Source organism: Micropterus salmoides, unplaced genomic scaffold (genome assembly GCF_014851395.1).
Source record: "Micropterus salmoides isolate LMB-PRFRI ecotype aquatic unplaced genomic scaffold, ASM1485139v1 Ms_hic_scaffold_3, whole genome shotgun sequence".
In the NCBI taxonomy this organism is placed as follows: domain Eukaryota; kingdom Metazoa; phylum Chordata; class Actinopteri; order Centrarchiformes; family Centrarchidae; genus Micropterus; species Micropterus salmoides.
In genome coordinates this window covers 9,578,872-9,599,239 of record NW_024042261.1, presented here as the reverse complement: position 1 = coordinate 9,599,239, position 20,368 = coordinate 9,578,872, and the positions used below count along the sequence as shown (strand labels likewise).

The following is a 20,368-nucleotide window of genomic DNA, read 5'->3' as shown; positions in this document are numbered from 1 at the left end:
TCAATTCTAATGAGACACATCATGTTAATTAGAGAGCTTTTGAGGTATTTGTAGCGTCCTGCTTCCACCATGTCCATGTAAGCTAAGCTAATCGCTTCTCGTACAGACATGAAAGTTGTGTTGATCGTCTCATCTGACTCTCAGCGATAAAGTGATCACGTGTAGGTTTAATGTGTAAGTTTTAGTTCCATCTAGTGGTGTGATTTGCGAATTGCAACCAGCAGCTCATGGTGCATTCACTTGCTTCTCAGAAGGTCCCATTTCCCAAGTTGTGAAGTTGTTCTTCTGACTTCAGTGTGTGTTCATGTGCTCTTGTCAGAATGTGGAATCAACATGGATGCTACCAAAAAGGTTGGATTAGCATTATCAGGGCACATAAACAACATGCAGACATTTAGTTCACTTTACATGGACAGCAAACTAACCGTTATAACCATATTACAAATTACATTCTTGCAAAATATGTACATGCAATACGTGATTCAGTTACATCTGAACAAAATCCAAGATTAACACTCCCAAGTCAAAATAACAAGAGTCTTTCCTCTTTCACCCATTCCGCCAATATTGTGTAAATGCAGTATATTGTTCATCACGTTCACCATATAAGCGTGTTAGCATGCTAACATATGTTAATTAGTACTGTAGTGGTGTGTGCTTCTACGCAGGACTACAGGTGCTTAGACTTGCTCTTGAACGCACTTCTAGAGCATCAACTTAGCTCCACCCAGATCAAACCCACTCATTAGCTCAGCTTATTTAAGGCAGCTGTGCTATCAAGGCTGCCTCTTTGCCTTTTCTCTGCCTGTTGGTTGCCTCTGTGATGTTTAGGTAGGCGATTGAGTTAAAAACCTGCTTTATGCGTTTTGGCTGATTCCAAGTTTCCCTGTCTGGAGTGGCGTGATGTATCGTCCTTTACAGAGCACCTTGTGTTAAGGCATGAGAAGCTTAATAAGCAATAAGTAGGGTATGATAACTACATGAGGTAATTCACATTGATTATGTGGTGTCCGAACAATAATGCTGCGATGATGTGTTGAGAGGAAACCCGCTTGACACTGTTCTTGATCATAAAAGTTTATTACATCAAGGAGTTCAGCATCAATTACAAGCTCTGCAGCAGCTTGGAGAGTGACCCAGCCCGATGGCCACTCTGTCTCTCTGTACATCAAGCAAAGCTTATATAGGATATGTTTAGGTATCTGTTAGGTACCATAGAGAACTGGGGCACGATTTGGTAGCGACACGATTTGCAGTGAACCGGTTTGGAGTTAATATCGTGGGCACATGCAGTGGGTAAGTTGGTGTACCCCTGGACCACACATAGATAGTTTGCCTCTCCACAGCTGGCCCTAGCCCCCTTCCCCTTTTGTTCAATAATATTCAGCAATAACTGGGAGTGTATTTTGTTAAAGAATTAACATGTGTTTGCTTAAATTGTAAAACTTCTATATTGTGAATTGATTTGCATTATTGACATCCTCTTTTCAGGTACTTCCGGTAACCAATCACCTAATTGTCAAATGAGTAATTCTTCTGGAACCACATCTGTCTTCAGTAAACCTGTGTAGTCTTTGTATAACTGGGGTTAGTCGAGGTAGAAATTTCCTAGGGTGGAAGTCCCCAGGTGGCGTTGTTGGATTCTGGTAGTAATTCCTCTTAGCGCAACCACCCCTTGCCACAGTACTAATCTCACAAGGTACACTAGTTTTGCAGGTGTTTGGTCATAAATCAAAGTATTGGACACGATGACTTAATGGCAATCATCTAATAGTGACGGCCCAACATGTATTTACCTGCATTTCACATCACGCCAACGATTCAACTTAGAAGGAAATTGCATTTACGTACAGATCAAGAGAAGTTTTTCAAGTAAAAGGGCTACATTTCCAGAATTCCTGCCTGTTGAAACACCCTGACATAGTAGTAAAAAAATACAGCAGTTGCTGGTCTTGACCATGGTTTTCATGAAAGATTTTGGCAATGATGGTTTAGTTGATTAATTGATGCCTAATAAATGCTAAAGTTTCTTCTGGTGTTTTCCTCTCTTCAGCTGTTGCCTCACTTCATTCTTTCTCTTCTGAATTCATCCACAGCACCTCCCATGAAGATGCTGACTGAAGAGGTGAAGGAGAAAGCGGAGTATTAACTGGATTGTTTCAACTTTATAGTTCACATATGAAGTGTCCCTGCTATGACTGAGGCTACATTATCCTGAAGGGCAAAAGATGCTGAATGTAGTTTTGCACATCATGGAATGGAAAAACACGCAGACACATGTACCATAAAAATAATTTGAAAGGCATGAATGCCATCGTTGACATGCAGCACTGCTTGAAGGACAACTGTGTTAATAGGCAAATGTCACTTCGATTAAAGCTCTTAAAGAGGGAGAATGTAAAGGTCAGCTGGAGCTCTGTATACTTTGACTTTACAAACTATTTTGTATCTTGAATCTGTTCATCAGAAAGCACACTACATTTCAGGTTTGAACTTGTGTATCTGTAATTCCTTTAGCAGGTAAGCATAACTTAAACGGACAATTTTCTCTTGCATTATTGATAAAGGGTTCACATTGTGTGCTCTGTTAGGCAAACGGACAACCCGACCACTCACCACTTTGCTATTTCTGACCACATGCTAGAAACATCTCTAAGAGGCCCCCTTCAGCCTTATCTCTGCTGTGTGTCTGAATAAAACGGGGTCTCCACTCCTTATCAGTTTGTCCGTTACATTCTTGGCACTAATAGTTGCACAAACTGCCATTTATGGCCAAAGGAAGAACGTTATAGAACCCGCACTGTGCCCTACTTCCCCACAATGCACCAGGGCTTTATAAAAACCCACAACAACGACCCCTGGACAGTGAGAGAGAGAGGTTAATAGCTTTTGGTAACCCACTTCTTGTAGGTCTGTATTTTGCCAGTATTTATTCTGAGGAGGCTTAACAGAAATCAAATCTTAGAAAAGGTCTTGCTTTCTGAGGCTGGGGCATATTGAGAGTGGGAGTGTGTGCGCAAGTGTGAAAGGCTACTTAAAAATTCTCTGCTATGGCATCGCTGACATCTTCCAGCCGCAGATCCTCCTCATCCTACCACTCATCATCACGTTACAGCACCTCCAGTTCCTATCGGTCGGAGGGCTCACTAGGCGGATCGTCCGATTCTCTGGATCCCCTTTTTGAGCCGTTTCTTGACTCTGCTGATCATTCAAGTCTGTTTGGAGAAGAGGGCCCAGGAGGAACCAGTTGTCTGCCCCCCTTCAACAGGCACAGCAGATCCTCCTATGGACACACTGGTAAGGGAATTGATGTCCACTAAGGCCTGTCCCAATTTGTTACTGTAGCTATGCCTGTCCAGCTTTCTGTTATTGCACTGTTGCAAAAGCAGTTTGCAAAGATAACGGTGGTGGATTTACTGTAAAAGGTTCTTAAATATGCACTTCATGGCTACACACATAACATTGTGCTAAAATTCTGCTGCATATCCCAGGCAAAAACAAAGCTGAGCTAGTTAGCTAGAAATGCTAATGTTTGCTGCTTATGATAGAGCAGACACTCTCAATTGCTCACAATTTTCTTCTTTTGTTTTTGGTTACAGAAAGGCAACAAAAAAAGGCCTGCCGTGCCCAATTGCTAAACTATAATTGAACAATCGTTCTGTGAATGTCAATTACCAATGAATGATCAGGGACAAATCACTGATCTAAAGGTCACAGGGTCACAAAGCATCTAGACTGATAAATATGATTAATTTTTGATTATATTGTGAAATAATTACATAACAAAGGCTAGCTTTATTATTTTTTCCTTGGCAGCCAGTGGCGGCTGGTAAAAAATATTTTAGATGGGGCTGTGCCATATCCAGTGACTTTCAGTAACCGTCCCAATACAATTTAACACAAACTGCAGGATACCAGTGTTCTGTGAAATAGTCAGAAATTATTTAATGCCAATATTAAAAAGTTTCTTGCACAAAAACATAAACAGTGAACATAAACATGAAAAGTAAAGTACAAATACCTCTAATTTGTACTTCAGTACAGTAGGCCTACTGGAACCACTGGAAATAACCACATCTTAACACTTCAGAGCAGCCAAGAAACTATACAGTTTACCTCTGTAACCAACCGCTGTTGTTCTCCTTGTCACAAGCACCAACTGGCAGTGGGTGGAAATGTCAGTTATCTCATCTGCCTGAATAACAAGACATTCTGCATTTTTACTTCTCCCAGAATGTAATCTTTAAGAACTGACAGCATGCAGTCCAAAGGTTCATTTTGCACAGTCTTTGAGGTGCCTTTGAAAAGGGTAGCGGTCTTAAAGAGGCGGTATTTTAAGCTTTTTGGCTTTTTCCCTCTCCTTTATTGAGTTATATCTTTTTTGTGCATGTAATAGGTTTGCAAAGTGAAAAAGCCCAAAGTGAGTTCCCATCTCCCACAGAAAACTCTGCTCTGAACTGCCTGAAAACAGCTCGTTTGTAGTCCAGCCGCTTCCCTTTCACCCTTGTGACGACACAGGGATGAAAGCTAAATAAATATAACACTCGCCAAGCAACTACTCCGATACTCCCTCAAAAGCACCGGTAGAAAAACAGTGAGCTGCAGCACACACCTCTCCTCTCCCTTACAAACACTAGCTACCCTAGTCAGTGGACATAAAGTTGTTACTGTGATGTGGAGACAGAGTTCAGTTAAAACTTTATGGATGAAAGATACTTTTGTTACATAACTCACCACTCTAAGGCTACGTTCAGACTGCAGGCCAATGTGACTCAAATCTGATCTTTTTATGACAGTGTAAACAGGCCTGGTCACATGGAATCTGATCTTTTCCAGTTCGGAATTGGGCAACTTCCATATGTGGTCCAAAACCGATACAGATCGGATCTTTTTAAATGTGACCTCAGTGTGGACACTCAGGTCGCATTTGATGCGACTTTGATGTCACTGTAGAACAGCTGTTCTTCTTCTGTAGATGGAGCCACTATGAACAAAAAACCTCCACATAAAGCCTTTATCAAACATGTGGCCCTCTTTCTCCTCTACCTCACTATCATCTGCTCACAAATTCCCTTTCTTATACCTGAAATTCACCAGACCGGGGCTCTCTTCTGAGTTACGTGTATGCTACTTGTTCGAGTGGACACAGTGGGGAGAGAGAGGGAGGGAGTTGTGGGGCAGAAGCGTTGTACAGCGCCAGAAACCGTAATGATATGAAGATGAGCATAATACCACCTCTTTAAGGTGTTCCTCCAACACACTGTCCAGCGAGGCAACAAGATCTACTGAAAACGCCCAGAATGTAACACAGTCCACGTTGTATCTGAAAAAGCAAGCATGGGAAGCAAAATACGGCATTTACATAATTGCGTCCAGCTAACCGAGCTTTTCTATTCTACCAATTGAGGTAGAAGCCTCGCACGTACGTTTTACCTTTCTCGCTAGCCTGTTGATTGATTTTGATGTCAGGTTTATCTGGGCCAAGCTTTTTGACAAGTAGTTTCTCCACCAAAATTCTCTTCTCAAATGGATCTTATTGAATTTGTGGGCGGCTGAAAGCCTGTGTCTTCAGTTCCGCCTTCATCGCCTACAACGTCTGGCGTACTCTACAACCGACTGACTCTGCTTAGGGCAGGGGATAAATTTCTCGCCCTTCAGGCATCAGATTTGAGGATGCTGACTGGCTTAATTTATGTTGCTATGGGCATATCTTATCTGCTATTGGCTGCGCTGCTGTACTGCCTGGGCTCCCCAGAAGAGATCAGTGGATGAGCAGGAAGCTAATTTCCCCCCCAAACCTAATTATTTATATTTTATGTATTACACATTATTGTGCATTTTAAACACACATATACTTAAAACAAGTTATTGTTTATTTAAAAATGTTTATATTAAAAAGAAAAATCAAAAAACTTTCCACCAGGGAGGGTGGTACCCTAGGGCCCTCTATTGGCCAGCTGCCACTGCAGCAATTTTTGAGGCACAGGGTAGAGCCTTTTTCATTCATTTTCTCCACCAGCAGAAAAGAGACATTCGTTTCTCACATCACAGTGGTGGTTTGACTGAAAGAATAATACCATAAAAAAGACAAAGACCTGCAGGTCAGAGAAAGTAATGAGCCAGCGTCTGAGCAAGAGGTTCTGTACTCTGAGAAAAAGAATCTGTATGACTCCAGACATTGTCCACTGGACCAAATAAAGAACTAATAGCAAGGTTAAAAAATAAAATAAGTAGTAAATAATAAGTGAAGTACTAACATGTAACACAAGAGCTTCTAAAGACTTAATAAGTGCCGCTGTACAAAGCAGTAACTGCAATAATAAAAAGGTTTATTACTGCTGTGACGTTATAGGCATTAAAGAATAATCAATAATTGGGTTTAAAATTTAATTTCACTGACCCATTTGGAATATTTCACCGCTCAAATCAAATAAAAAAAAAAAAACTCCAACTGAGTCTCTTCAGTGAAATATTTCAGTTACTCATGGCTTTTAATGGAGTACTAAAACACCCCAAATAACTGAGCAATAATGCTTGGCTTGACTATATGAAGGTCCAAAGGTTTCTATGCTAAAGATGTTCCTCAGAGACAGAGCCACAACTCTGTAAAGAGCAAAAAGACCCCAGTTAGCCAACAGGGGCTAACTGGCTAGCTAGCAGTTAGGGAGACTGGGTGGCTGGCGGTATGTAAAGGGGCAGAAATTGGTGAAAATTTGAAATAAAAACTAATACTGTAAAATAAAAAGGGACATTTAAAGGGCATTTTTAAACATAAATGTCTACAGGTACAGTATAGTAAAATGTAGGCTACTCCAATAAAACTCTCACTCATACTATTATTATGAAAATAAAAACGATGAAATAACATTTATAAAGACGTGTTTAAATGATTTCTTTAACAAATTTTTTAATTAGTTTTCAATTTCTTGGTTTGTATTTTACATTAATTTTTTTATTTAACAGCATTTTAAATTGAGCAGAATAATTGCTTCAGAACATATAATGTATGTACAGTGTAAATGTTTTCCAAAAAACTAAATATTATGGATTATAATGTACACATACATTGCTGACTTATTCACATCCAGCCATGCTGTATATCATATTTCTCATATTTTCATTTATACTTTTCTACTTGCACATCGATAACATTCCCATTGATATTACAACAATATGCCATTAATTGTATTCTTATTCATGTTTATTTCTCCAACATCTGGATGTGTTCTAAGCCTCCTGTGTTGTGTCTCTGGAGGTCCTGTAGGCGGTGCTGTGACATGCCGGCAGAGCAGTTCAGGTGGCGGGGTGCGATGTCTGGGAGACAGCTACTACATGTCAGCCAATGTCAGCCAGTTTGAGCCACATGACATAGTGGTGATGGCCTACAACCACCATGTTGTCATTCACGCCCAGAAGGTAGGGGTGTGTGTGCTTAAAGCCAAATTTTCATGTCATTTATTCAGCTTCCCAAATGTGTGGATTTGTATCTCTGTTTTAAAAATTGTAAATTAAAAGTTGAATTGAATGATTTCCAACTCAGGGTCATTCAAGTCTGAGAGCTCTCTAGATAATTAAGGGGATTAAATAGAATATATATTTTGTTATTTGTTTATGTTATATTTCTGGATTTTCTCTAATTTCTGCCTTTTTCTTGTGAAATACTGGACACATACACCTCTTCTGGTCTCCAAAAATACTTTAAATGTAACATCATGTAACAATATCTCTGGTCAAAACTCATGTCCATTCTATTCAATTCAATGCGCCAAATCACAACAACAGTTATCTCACAGCGCTTTTCATAAAAGAGCAGGTCTAGACCGTACTTCTAGATATTCAGCCCTAAACTCTGATGAGCAGTGGTGGAAGAAGTATTCTGATCCTATAAAAATGACTATATACTACTATAAAATTTTAGTACAATAAAATTATTTAAAAAAACACTAGTAAAAAAGCCCTGCATTCAACGTTTTAATCAAGCAGAAAATATATGAATATATGAGTAAATATATGAATGGCGAATTCTTGAGTATTATGTTATTAGGTATGTAATACTACTCGATTATTATTACTTATGCATTAATAAGTTCAGAGCTTGATTGACAATGGGTCATAGTTAATCATGTATTTTGTAAGCAAAATCTGCAAAGTAACGAGTAAAGGTAGCTGTCACATGAAAGCGTAAAAAGTACAGTATTTGCCTCTGAAATGTAGTGAAAATTATTACGTAGGATAAAATAAAAATATTCAGATAAAGTACAAGAACCACAAAATTGTACTTAAGTACAGTAAATGTAATTAGTTACTTATTAGTTACCACTTATGATGAAGGGTCACAAGTAGACAATACTTAATTTCCCAAGGTCACAAGCCAAACAGGTCGGGAACCACTGAATCAATCAATAATGATATTTGACCAGCTGCAGCCCTACTGTACACAGCATTGCAGACAAGCTGCACGTTTAAAAGATCAGAAGAAGGAAGGAAAGCCTCTTCAGGGGCCAGCTGACAAATTGCCGAAAATCCACAACCGTCCAACTTGCCTTAAAGGCCTTTAATTGTGCATTCAGACCAAACGCGAATTTAATGTGGTTTAACGCTTTCCTCGCGGGGGTTTTATCGCTGGGCATCCCTGGAGTGTTAACACACAACGCGATACTGCGAATAAACACAACTCGCCATTACTACAGCTGTATGAACCCAAAGTAACATTTTGCTGTGATTAAATAGCAATAAACGGATCAAACTCATGCCGAAATAACGACAATATAATGCCGATTTGTTAAACATATGAATTCATGCTTTGTCAGGTCTGTCAGCAAGACAGCAGGACAACAACTTCTAAAATGTTTGTTTTCTGAATGGAGTTCAGATCGATCAGGGCTATGCTAACTTGGTCACAGTAAAGAACAATGATGGCTGGAATAAAGTTACATACACATGTGTTCTGAACTCACCAGGTAGTTCAACCTCCTCGCTTTCTTTTCTCCAAGTGATGTCCAGTTTTGTCCGGTTTTTATTTAAATATGAAGTAGTGCCAAACAACGCTAACAACACTGGAACCGGATGTGCACGGAATCTAGCTGCTGAGAAGCTCGAGTGAAGATAAATCAACGTTGTTATCCCAAAAACTGAAGTAAAAAGCTAATTTATTAAAAGCAGTTTACTCCGAGCTCCTCCCTCGAGCAAATGGCGCAGTTGTCAGAGCAGAATCCAGTCCAACCACAGGTGTCTATTTGTTTGAAAGTTGGAGCGCTGCTCCCTGCTCCTCTAACGCCAAGTTTAGCAGCTCTCAGCCGGCCTGGAGATTTTCAATCCCCCGCTCTGCCTGGCCCTCTCCACACAACACTCTGAAGCTGTTGGTGACGTACAGACAGTATCAACGTTGATAGGTTATCGCGACTCAACGTCATGCGAATTTCTTGCTTCAGTTGAAAATATTCAACTTATGCAAATTCCTTCGCTTCGCCTTTGCGTATCCACAACCGCCCCCTTCGCTTCGCCTTTGCGTCTCCATAACCGCCCCCTTCGCTTCGCGCCGCCCAACAGGAAATCGCGGCTCTACGCATCTTTGCATTGACTTTGTATGTAAACTCACCGCCCCGAACGCTCGCTTCGCTTTTGGTCTGAAAGCATCATAACAGACAAAAAATCTTCAGGGATAACCAGTTAATTTCCTTCCCTTTTCCCTAATTTTTCCCCCTTCTCTCCGCAAGCTGGGCAACACTGACCTCTTTGTCTTTCACTGGTTCTCACCCTTTTTTCTCACCCTTGCGCCTGTCTTGGCCCTGCTGCTCTTCTCACTTTCTCCTCCTGTCCTCCAGCACTCAATGACTTTTCTTTTCATTGTCTTTTCTTCCCTCGGTCTACCCCTTTACAACAGCATTCCCTCCTTCCACAGCTTCCTCTTTCTTTAACATTCTCCCTCTGTCCTTCAGGTACTGGATGATGGAAGCATCAGTGACACGTTCACCCATAAGTCCCTGTTCCCCAAGGATATGGACCCCCTCTCGGTCAGTGGGACCCTTAACCCCGATGGTACCCTGGTGGTCAGTGTCCGCCGGATCACCCCACCAGGTGGCCTGGAGCCACTGGGTGCTCCCACCTACCGCAGTGAAGCTCACCTTTGACCTCTGGCCTCATAGCAATTCGAACTGTATTTCCGCTACTGTTGAGTATTTGATTATACTGTAGTCTCATCAGTGTGGTGAAACTCTTATGAGGCGGATAATAGCATCAATAAGTATGTGAATGTATATGTAACCGTTTGGCCTACTTTTCTGTCCATCCATCCTGCATTTACTGGCCAGATTGCTATGACATGAAGTATTAGTATTCACAATCCTCAGAGGCTAATTCTTCATGATTATGGTAAGCCCCTGACCTTTTGTCTAGCACTATTGTCTGGTTAAAGTTTTTCCTTCATTGACATATTTGTGACAAAGTATCTCATCAAGTGACAATCTAACAGGCAGAATGTTGCAGAGGTCATATTATGCTCATTTTCAGGTTAAATTTAGGGGTTGTACCAGAACAGGTTTACGTGGTTTAATTTTCAAAAAACACCATATTCATCTGTTCATACTGCCCATTGCTGCAGCTCCTCTTTTCACCCTGTGTTGAAGGCTTCGTTTTAGCTACGGAGTGATACATCCTGTCTCTAAATGATCTTTGTTGGGAGTTGCACATGCGCAGTTCCTAGTTAAGGACTACTAGCCAATCAGAAGCAGAGAAGGGCGGGTCAGCGAAAAGCAAACAAGGCTTCGGTTCAGCTGTACATGTTGCGACCAGGGGTATGTTTCCCAAAAGCATTGTTGCTGACTATGGTAGCAACTTCCTTCCTGTTTCCCAAAGCCCTAGTTTGAACTACAGAGGTAACTGAGTTGGTAACTTACATGGTATGAACTAAGGGTGCTCCGATCGATCGGTCACCGATCATAATCGGCCGATAATGGCTTTAACTAGTTTGATCGGTGGTTGCTAAAAAGGCCGATAAGAAAATCAGATGATGCGATACTTGCCAGACAAATTTTCAACTGCAGCTAAAATGTTTCACTACGCTGTGAGCGGTTCTCAAAGCTAGCTAGCACCAAATTCCTTCTCAGACAAGAAGGGATTAATGCGCCCACATAATCATTTACAATGAGCAACAGGCAGGAGCGATCATGTGAAACTGTCGCAGCTGTGCTCATCTCACTCACAATCCACCCGCAACCGGAGTTTAACAGACGCATCAGGCAGAGAGAGACACTGATCCTTCAGTGTGAGTTTCCTGATGCAAAGAGCGGCACCACTCAATCAGCTGACTGTCTCTCTCTCTCGTGTTCTTTACAAAAACGGAGACCTTTTGCTACGTTTCCGCCTCCCGTCCAGATTAAAACGGTGATACAGTCTATGATCTGAAGATGTTTGTCTGAAAACGCTGCTGACCCGATGGACAAAACGGAGGACTATAAAACGATAACACACACTCACATTTGGCTTTGTGAGTCGGTCTTATCAGTCATGCAAAGCAAAACAGGATGCTACTTACAGAGTTTTAGTTTTGGTATTTTTATTAAAATATAAGTACTGTGTAAATAACACTTAACAGTTAGCCTACTGTGCATGTCGCTGTATTTCCCGCCGCCGTCTCTCGTACTTCCGTGTTACTTTCAGTAACAGTTCCAATTCGTTGTCGGTCAATGCAAAAAAAAAGAAAAAAGCCTGGTGTGGTTCTTGGTCTGTATTACTTTCTTCTTTCGCTAAATCGTCTGCTACGGCGGAGTACACCATCTGCTTCATGTTTACACTGGCACGCGCATGCGCAGTGTAGCTACCTGAACGGCCACTAGATGTGTGTTTTCAGTCGTTCTAATATGGACAGAGATCAACTCTGAAACGCTGCTGTGGACGGAGAAGATCGCTTTCGTTATAAAACTGTTTTAAAAACGTAGCAGTGTGGATGTAGCCTCACATTATCCCACTCCTCTTTCTACTCCTCTCATGTTTAACCTTTATGAAATCAAATAAAAACCTTGTTTGCTACTCTCCCTCTGGTAAAGTTGGTGGCAGCATGTAAGACATGTAGACTGTGCTTCCTGCACAAGGATAAAAAATGAAAACAATCCACTGAAATGATATAAGGCCTGTAGCCTACTGATGGCAAACCATATGAAATTATAATGAATATAGTTGCCTATGTAATATTAACAATTGACTGTATAATATGGAATTTACATTGTAGCCTATTTTTATTTATTTAAATTTTCCTTATTTTCAAATCTCACTGAAGGCAGTTATGACTCCTCTCTGTAGCCCTTCTCTCTGCTTCCTCTCTCTGCTTCCTCTCTCCCCCCTAAAGCCCACAGAACCTGCCTGAGCTTTCCAGAACAAAAAGCAGCTACTTCAGAGTTTATCATTGACTCATGATGCCCGTGCTCCTTTATCTCCTAAATATTTTGGCTACAGCCTTTTTTGTTGCAGTTTTTATGGTTGTAGTAAATTTATAAAGATGCTGTTTGTTCTGTTTTTGTAGTTTATTCCACAGTAAAGCTATATTTGTTAAGCTGTAAGATGTTTACAGTAACCAGGCAAAGGCTGCTATGGTTTAAGTCTCTAAGACAGATAGAGTGGAATTTGTTGGCCATGTTTCCTGGCAATAAAATAAACAGTTGTCGTTTCATGATACTTTGTCATCTTATAACTTTAAATACTTAATACATTGTTTTTAGGACCAATTAAATAAATATACAGTATACTGTATAATGCTACACGATAAATAAAAGGCTCCAAATAGACCCAGTGATCGGTGATCGGTATCGGCCGATACTGCTTTCAATCGGCCCAAAAAATCCTGATCGGAGCACCTCTAGTACGAACCATCGTTAAGCGACGCAGGTGTTCCCTGAAACCATAGTTCCGACGAACGTTCGCACCATCTGTCGTTAAGTTGCATAGTTCGAACTACAGCTCCTGACCTGTGGTTAGACGCTTAGTTCACAGTGACTACGTCACAGAGAGCAGAAAATGCAGTGTTAGGAGGTGGATGTGATGTGTTTTAAGCAGGGAATGTTAGATAATCCTGCTGTACAAACATATTTAAGGTGAAGGGTTTTTTTAAATGTAGTTATAAAAGGACTTTAAAATGTATTTGTCGGGTCATGGGTAGGGTTGCATTGATTCAGTACTAAGTATCTTAGTGTAGACCATCTACAAACAGCAGGTGTTTTTCTCACAGATTACCCATCTATTCACAATAACTTGATTTAATATTAGTCACCAGTACAAAGATTAAAGGACCAAACGGAGAATGTAAAGACATAACTTTTAATATTACCTTCATGTATACATTTGTAGGCCTCTGAGGACCATGGGTGTTCTTTAGTCTTCATTACAAACATAAATATAAAAAGGGACAGCATAAAATTCATTAATGTACCTTAATGAATGAATCCCTGAGAGCTTTCGTTGCTATTATAACAAAGATAAATTGAGAACTCAAGGGATTTGAACCCGTGTCGGTACATTCACATACTCAGCCACTTACTGCACTGAACTATTCTTAAGACCTTGATACCTTTTGCGGCCAAGGGAATCATAATAGTGTTAAATTGTTAACCTCAAGTTATAGCCGATATTTAGGCTAAGTAAAACGATTGGGTTATATATATTTATATTGTTGATTTCATTAACACTATTGTTGACTTTCTTGTTATTGCCGGTACGACTATAATAATAATAATAATAATAATAAAGCCTAAATAATAAGTTAGCACAATAATGTCACTTAATATCGGTCACAACTGACATATTTAGGCAGAATATGACAGCATTTTGTGAGTTTCCTGCTGTGAAAGTCAGACAAACACACCTGAAAACATGTTAGTTTGAACTATGTTTGTTCAAACTAAGTTAGTTCAAACCAATGATGGTACCAACAAAGTAGGACCGTTTTGGGAAACGATCGTACTTCAGTTTGTTAGTTTAACGATGGTTAAACTAACATCCGTGGTTGTTCGGGAAACGCACCCCAGCTGGACAACATAGACTGGAGCAAGAGTTTCAGAGTGGTGAGTTATTAATCTGTAACAAAAGTATCTTTCATCCATAAAGTTTTAACCAAGCTCTGTCTCCACATCACAGTAACAACTTTATGTCCACTGAGTGCCTGGAGGGGAGCTAGTGTTTGGAAGGGAGAGGAGAGGTGTGCTGCAGCTCACTGTTTTCCCACTGGTGTTTTTGAGGGCGTGTCGTTCTAGCCGCTTGGCGAGCATTATGTGCGCATTTTGCTTTCATCCATGTGTTGTCACAGGGATCACAGGGAATGGCTGGACTACAATCGAGCTGTTTTCAGGCAGTTCAGAGCAGAGGTTTCTGTGGGAGATGGGAACTCCCTTTGGGCTGGACCTTGGGCTTTTTCACTTTGCAAACCTATTACATGCACAAAAAAGGTATATATCTCAATAAATGAGAGGAAAAAAGCCAAAAACCATAATAGCACCTCTTTAAAAGATTAGCTGTCTGGAAACCTCATGATAAAGGCAAGACTTCAAGAAGTCTCTGCACTTTGACCTTTTTACACTTTTTGCTGCGGATTAAACAAACCAGATACAGTGGTGTTAAACAAATCAAACAAATTGTAAATAATAAAAACCTTCATTTAAAAACTGCATTTTGTGTTAGTGAGCTGTAAAGGTGCTGGTGGGTGGATTTTATTACCTTTAGACAGAACCAGGCTAGATGTTTCCAGTCTTTGTGCTAAGCTAATGGCTGCTAGCGATAGCCTCATATTTACTGTATGGACATGAGACTAACTAACTAAAAAACTAAAAGTTTTTTTAGAAGTAGAAATTAAAGGAGGTACTTTTTGGGAATCGCATCATTGCTATAACTTTTTTGATGACAAATATTTAGTATTATTGAAACTGTTTAATTATTAGATATAGTTATTTTTCTGTCCAATATCTACATTTAAAGTTCGTTTCATGTTGTGCATTATAGTGTCAAAACTGATGTAATATGAATGAAGATTTGTTTTATCGAAAAACAATAATGAGCATTTAATAAAACCTGAATAAAATAAATAGATCTTGTTCTTTGAAATAGTTGGTTTAATGTAAGCATTGCATCATTCCTAATTTAACCACAAAGTGCAGAGCAAAGATGAGCATCAGTTCAATTGGTCTGGTTGATTATCGGCGCAGATATTCAGCATATTTCTATTAATCTGCATCATTCATTTAAAAAACTGACAGCCCATATAAATAATGTGGGGTTTTTTTGTATTTTTTTTTAAATGCGCTCCTTAGGCTTTGATGCAGCCCTCTGTCTGCTGGGGCCCACAGTGTGTTGAGTACAATGTCCCGCCCACAGAACTAGCTGATTGGTTACAAGTCACAAATAATAGCCTATCAACACTGACTATTGTGCGTAGTAAGTATAGAACAAGTGAGCCACTACGCTGGAAACTTTAGTTTTGATGCTGCTCTGAAAACAGTTAGTAATTATAAAAAATGTGATAACAGTTCTGAATGTATTCTTTTTTAAATAATGTTTAAATTAGGCAATTATTTAGTAATGAAAAACCAATAAGAGTATAGATAAAGAACAGAACCAATAAAAATAATAGTAAAATAAATAGTATCAATAAAATCCTTACAATATAAAATAAATACAATATAAATGGCAGCAGGTAAGACAAAGTTTATGATAATTTATTACTCATAGTTAACAAGTCTATCTCTCTAAATCATTTAATTTATTATTTATAAAGATTAAAAATGACATTTAACTTTAATCTTCTGTTGGAGTTTGTGTTATTCTAAATTTTGACACCAAGATTGAAAATTTTACAGCAATGTATATCAGTTCCACATGTCGGTCATCGGTGTAATTGGTTACTAATAATCGGTATGGGGATCCCCCTGGAAAAAAACATATCGGTCAATCCCTAGTAATCAAATAGGGCTGTGTTCGGAATAGTTTTCTTTCTTTTCTTTTCTTTTAGCTCATACTGCATCTCTTTAAAATTTTTTAAGCTCAGTGTGTTTCTCTTGAATAAAGAGGTGAATGTTATCAGCAACAGCTCTGACAACAACCGAACACTTGTCCCGAGCATTGATAATATTTGGACTGACAAGGTTTTACACACTGTCAAAATGAAATCTCATGCCTGTCACCACTCATCTCCTCTACCCGCGTCTGCACACAAACACAAATTTTAATCATTAAACCTTTGGGGGCCCCTAACCTCATGCCCTCACAGTGGATCTAACCTCAACCTAGGCCTAACTCTTACTAGATTTATTAACTCAAGACCACAGTAACATATGCATATACATGCATATGCAATACAAAAACCACAAGACAGTGCCACCTGACATGGATGAAGTACATCATAAATGAACAAAGGTAAATATTCTTCAAGAAGGCACCTAATTTGCATATAACTTTTGCCCCTTACCCATATGCAACGACACATTAAGTTAAAGTTCTATTCATTAATGTTTTGGCCACTTGAGGGCAATAGAAGGAGCTGAAAACACAAGAACCCCTACTACCTTATTAAGTTGTTATGGCAAGTGTGTTTGCTATACACATTTGCCATAACAGGTGGCACAGAAACCTTAGTAATTATTTGGAGTTATGTTTATGGCCAATATTCACTCTCAAGCTCATTGAAGCTCTGTTTTGGTCTCCACCAACTCCTGAGAAAAATATCTGTCGCTTTCAATAAGATTCGGCCGCGGACTCTAGCACTGCTCATGCCGCGCCCCCCCTCGCAGCAGAGTCTGTAATGATTGGCTGTAGCCGCACCACCTTTCTGTACGCTCTGTTCTGCACATGCGCATTCTTATTCCCGCCCAATTTGTACCACGCATGTGTGAAAATTGTAGTTGACAGTAGCCTGTCATTTAAAAAAAATACTTTATTAACAACACAGTATTAAAAAGCATCAGTCTCTTGCTCAATTTGTTCTTGTTTTCACAAGCTAAATGTTAAAGTGATCTGGGAAAGTATAATAAGCAATTTAAACATGACCTACCATGAAAAAATCATTTCTGTCATTAATACTACATAAATGTCACACTTTCACAAAGGTCTGGAAACATTTTTAAACTTAAACTCCGATTTTGGTGCATGTTCCTACACCAGCGGAAGCGTTATATTAAAGGCTAGCAGTATCAACAGTTAACAGTCCCATTGCATGTTGTCATAGTAAGCAGGCGCAGAAAACAATTATACAACCAGCATGATTAGTGCATCTGTTTATTGTGGAAAAAGTAAAATACCACAATTCAATACAATTAAAAAAAACACTGGTCAATAAAAAATGTGGGCAATGATCTTAATAGAAACATAAATATTAATAAAATGCTTATTTTTAAAGATTATAAGATTATTTAGATTAACTATTTAAAAAAAAGTGGTTATTATTATTGGTTCAATAACATCATACAATCAACTTTTGCTGAGCTGCTGTTTCTGCTGCGCCATTACTTTATGTCATCGTCGTGGTCGTTGTCTTCTTCAAATCCCGCCTTGTCTGATGACCTTTGACCTACACCAAGCACCTTACTTTTTTTTTGCCATTTCTCTATCCTTGTTGGGAGAGATCAGAGTGTGGTTGTCTCCAGAGGATTTTTTTTTGAGTGACACCTTTTTTTAATATTGATCAGATGGTGCGCTACCCAACGCTGCTCAAGTGTTTCCAACCTTGTTCACCACAATACAGATGTAGCTGCGTTTTGCTCCAACTCTTTCTTGACTTGTCTTTCTCGGTCCTGGCGAACTTGCCCACACTCAGTTAGACGCACAGTCATTACTGCTATTAACTGGCAGTTGGATTAGAGTGGATTATAGATTATGTGGGAGGTACGAACAACAACAGAAGTTTAGAAAAATGCAAAATGATCTCTACAACACACACACAAGCAGCCACAACTCACTCTCTCTACAGAAGGTCCCGTGCTCCCACCTGAAACTCACTGAGGGATAGAGCTGCAGCCTGCTTAACGAATAATCTCATTTAGCTCATTAAGCTTTTACCATTGCTCTCTAAACATTATAGTCCAGATGCTCTCATCTCATTCACACACAGCAAAACAACAGAATGAAGGAGTGTGTGTGTGTGTGTGTGCATGTTGTAGGTGAGGACGCAGCAGAAGGAGGGGACCGGAAACACTGACAAAGAAACAAATGTGTTGTGACAAAACTGAGACTGAAAAAAAGTGTGTGGTTGCAGATCATTACTGAGCCAACTGTTGCAGTTCACCCTCCCAATGGGAAAGCACTACAGGAACGCCATTTTAATTGAGTTTAGAGCTGCATTACTTGAACTGAAGTGCAGCACTCGACTAACTCCAAAAAAGTTGTAGAAAAGCTTTTTGTGTCTCCAGAGAGCGCTGTGTGAATAAATTGGGGGCTTTAACGTTTGAACATGTAAACAATCTGGGGGTGTGGAGATAGGAAGACGTGAGATTACCAGACCTCTGGAGCTCCTCATCTCTGCTTGATGCTAGAGGCTCAAGGACACATTAGCCCCTACTAGAATAACACACCCAAATCTTTGATCGAACCGTTCAAGTAGCATTGTGGTTAATGTAGGCAGCAGGTTTTGACAATGGAAAAAAATGTATGGAATTAAAAAAAAGATATCTCTGATTCGGTTGCAATGACTTCTTTTTAAAGCACTGGTCACAGTGAGTCTGACAAAGTTGTAGGACCTGTTGATCAATGGAGTACCCTTTTAAAGACAGCAAATTGGGTTCAGCTTAACAAAACTGCTACCCATACTGATTTTAGGCATTCAGAGCACTCCTCACCGCTGTATAGAAGACAGATTGTGAGTTTCATTAAACTGTCAGTTGATGGCTGAAACACATGGACATAGTATGACTTTGTTTTCCATGTAATTACTGTGGCTGCAAGTGCAATTCATTGTGAACCATGAACCTACCATATATCTGGTAGATAGACACACCTTATACACACTCAGATCAACAATTTGTAGGTTAATATGGACAAGACGCTTTTTTCTGTTTATGTCTGAACAAAAGCTGTATGTTCATGGATTTTCAAGAAGGTATTGACTAGGTGCAATGAAATAACTTTTGACAAGAAATGAGCTCTTCATTAGTAAGAAGTACACCTCATTAAATACTTTATTCTTTGATTCAGTGAGTTGGCTTGGGGCAGATTGAATTAAAGGGTATAAATATGGATATTGCAGTAGTGAGTATTTATGGAGGACCTCTAATTCAATCCAAAGGAGGGTTATGGAGCAAATGTTATATAAAGACTTCCTGTGCTATAAAAAGATTTGGGACAAAATGAACTAATTTGAACGTTACTGTGGCATTACTGTGTTTGCTTCCCCGCTGGGAGTATTAGCGGAAGGCAAAAACAACACTCCAGGTGCTTCGCAGCTGTTACTGAAGGGAAGGAAGAGGACAGGCAGGGAAGAATCACAGCTGCAGAATAACACAAGTCCTGGGAGATATAAAACAGAAAGTCATCTTCAACAAAAGACTTGTTTGTTAAAATCTCATTTATTCATCCCTGATATACAAAACAATGTTTCATTTTTCTGTGTGAAAAATAGCTCTGGATTTTGTTCAGCTCTGTCTGGTTTGACCCTCAGGGTTTGCCGTAGTGGAGGCCTCCAGTATGCACAATTTACAGTCCCCAAGGAGTGGATAAAAGATAACCCTCAACAGCTGATGCGAGGATCAGGTCTTATCAAAGCCCCTCAGACTGAAGGAGAGGACAGAGGAGCATGATAAAACTGACCGCATCAGTGCTAAAGTGGGGGCTTGTATGAGAGCGCCAGCTACAGCCCATGCAGCAGTATTCACTAGAGAGCCTTTAAAGACCAGACAGGGAAGGTTTTCCAAAGCCTAAATGAGGAGTCTAAGCAACTACTATTCTTGATCAAAGGCCAAACAACACCTAAAGGTGTAAACAGTGTCCTTAAACATCATAATGCTGATTGTAGTGAGATTCTGATATCTTTTATTGAGGCTTTTAGGAAAATGTTCCCCTTCATTCCCCTGTCATTCAAACATCACTTTATCACACACAAGCGCCTGTGTGAGCGTCAGTTCTCCTCATATACATACATCTTTTTACACTTTTCAGGTTTCTTTACAAAAATAAGGTTATCTTGCATTCATGTCATCAATTAAAACTGGGTTACAAAGTGAGATGAACAACCGTTATTGCACAAATTGATTACCTACAAATAGATCTTCCATAAAAAGAATGAGACGATTTTACAACTTCTACTTTGATTAATACAGACTAATAAATATGCATCTACCTCAGTCTATATCTGTCTGGTAGCAAATGAGATGAAAAATTCTGAAATTTACGGGGAGGCGAGAGC

General features: G+C 39.6%; 1 protein-coding gene across 1 annotated transcript; it reads left to right on the top strand.

The window, feature by feature from the left end:
- The first annotated feature begins 3,020 nt into the window (after window positions 1-3,020).
- LOC119883521 (heat shock protein beta-7-like) lies at window positions 3,021-10,513 on the top strand. The gene is made up of 3 exons (XM_038694207.1): window positions 3,021-3,297; window positions 7,265-7,416; window positions 9,939-10,513. Exons 1-3 carry the CDS (start codon window positions 3,051-3,053, stop codon window positions 10,128-10,130), a joined length of 591 nt encoding a protein of 196 aa, XP_038550135.1. The 5' UTR covers window positions 3,021-3,050; the 3' UTR covers window positions 10,131-10,513.
- Window positions 10,514-20,368: the final 9,855 nt, after the last annotated feature.